Source organism: Amphimedon queenslandica, unplaced genomic scaffold (genome assembly GCF_000090795.2).
Source record: "Amphimedon queenslandica unplaced genomic scaffold, v1.1 AMPQUscaffold_9181_Cont18866, whole genome shotgun sequence".
In the NCBI taxonomy this organism is placed as follows: domain Eukaryota; kingdom Metazoa; phylum Porifera; class Demospongiae; order Haplosclerida; family Niphatidae; genus Amphimedon; species Amphimedon queenslandica.
The window spans coordinates 1,299-3,307 of NW_003550547.1; the positions used below are offsets into that span (position 1 = coordinate 1,299).

At 35.2% G+C, this 2,009-nt stretch overlaps 1 protein-coding gene across 1 annotated transcript; it reads right to left on the bottom strand.

The window, feature by feature from the left end:
• Positions 1-751: 751 nt before the first annotated feature.
• Positions 752-1,814, bottom strand: LOC109590986 (uncharacterized; the record flags this gene model as incomplete). Its single annotated transcript, XM_020006808.1, has 3 exons — positions 1,777-1,814; positions 1,141-1,659; positions 752-933 (listed from the first exon to the last, which is right to left on the bottom strand). Coding segments are annotated over exons 1-3 (714 nt in total), but the record flags the coding sequence as incomplete, so codon positions are not given.
• Between the last annotated feature and the right edge of the window lie 195 nt (positions 1,815-2,009).

Here is a 2,009-nt window from a genome sequence, read left to right on the forward strand (position 1 = left end):
GCAAACACCTGTTGAGGAATTCAATTCTTCAGATCTTGCAGCTTAAATCACTCCTAAAGCATGTGTTCTTAACTTCTTGGTATTTTATGCTCAAAAATGGGCAAATTTGCCCTGTTCAGTCTGACACTGTTATCTCACTGCTTGAACAAGTAACAGCTAAAAGACTTCAGATACAGATTCTAGATGAGTTATTCTGGGTCTTCCACCCATTATCTTGTCTTTGCGAAGCATACTTTTGCTAGTACAAGGGCTGAATTGAGGCCTAGCCAGGCTAGTCGGCCCATAGTGGCTATGGACAATAACAGCTAGAGTATACTAATATCCGGATTCCTACGGTTTTATAATGTAACTAGGGAAAGTCGCTTGATTTCCTGGGAACGGGAGTTTCCTATCCCTTTCATTTACTCTAATATCTATGGTGTGACATGTAAAAATTAATCCTAATATTTAATACTTTGATGTTAATGAGGTGAGATTAGTGGTTGTTTAGTATTATACATGTAAAGTACTGGAGGTAGAACAAATCTATTGGTACACAATATACTTGATAATATGAAATACCATACTAAGCATGACTATACACTGTCTAATTATGAAAATATTTTATGTAGTATCAGAGTTTTGTGAATATTTAATATAATAATACACAAAATACAGTTAATATCAGTACAACACAATATATCCTCTAGTGATAATACTGAGATAATGTATTACTGTACAATACAATACAACAAAATATAATACAACTTACTATTATACTATGTGTCACACTGAATATGTAAGCACTGTTAGTAATTGTAGTCTCATCACCATTAACAGTCACTTTACCCCCAAACATTACTCCTCTGTTACCGGTAGTAGTAATCTTCTCAATTATGAAACTACTAGTTGGTGGACAACACTGTCCACTGACAGATGGAACAGTGAATTGTCCTAAAGTGAAGACAATACAGTGATCATCTATCAATATAAAATATTATTTTTATATTGAATTATGTACATTTAGATGTATATTGTGTACATGTAATTTAGTCATAAAAACACAATTGTGCATTACGGATACTAGTTACTTATTAGTAAATCAATTATAATGTATACATGTACATGTATAAAGCTATTTATTAATATGAAGAGCCTTACCAGTGGACACATTATAAAGTAACTGTTCATTAGTACAAACACGACCATCATTAAGCTGATCATATTGAAACTGAGGATAATAAACAGTTGGTGTAGAACCTTTCCCTCCTATTATGACAAGGTATTCTGCTCCATCAAATTCCAGTGATATCATTCCACCAAAGCCTTTCTTCATCAACGACTGTTCAGCATCACTGCATGAAGTCCACTCCATCTTTATCGTATTCAGTACATTCAGCGTATTGTGGTAACAAAGATCATGACCACACCATCCACTGAAATAGTAAATATTAGAATGAGAGGTGGTACAGGAGTAGCCAGTTACTCCTAATGGAGGAGTACCTCTTGTTAGGTGAGAGGACCAGTCAGCAGTAGAAAGCTGGTACACATCAACTTTTGAGGTCAGTTCCCTCTTTTGAAGGGAGTCATGAACTCTAGGTAAGTCAACCTGGTTCCCTGCCCACAGGTAGAGGAACTCCCCTATTACAGGAGCTTTGTGTTCAGCTCTCATTTTGAAACCTGTAGTAAATGAATAATGATAGAAATGAAGACAATGACTACAGAAGAATAAATAGAAAGAGAGAGCATGAAGACAGAGGAGGAGGGAAGATGGTAGGAAGAGATAAACAGGCTAACTTTTTCCAGACATCCTCTTCTTCTAAACAACAGTAAACAACGAGACACACCTAACATTCCAACAAATTAGTTATCACTTAGACCACACACACTACTCAGTTTTATTAGTGACCACGTGCAGAAACGTGGTCATACAGCACTGCTCTTGAAATGAATTAACATCTATTCCAATTACATGTATATATGCCCATATACATGTACATGTATTAGGTTTATAAATCAAATAATTTTTC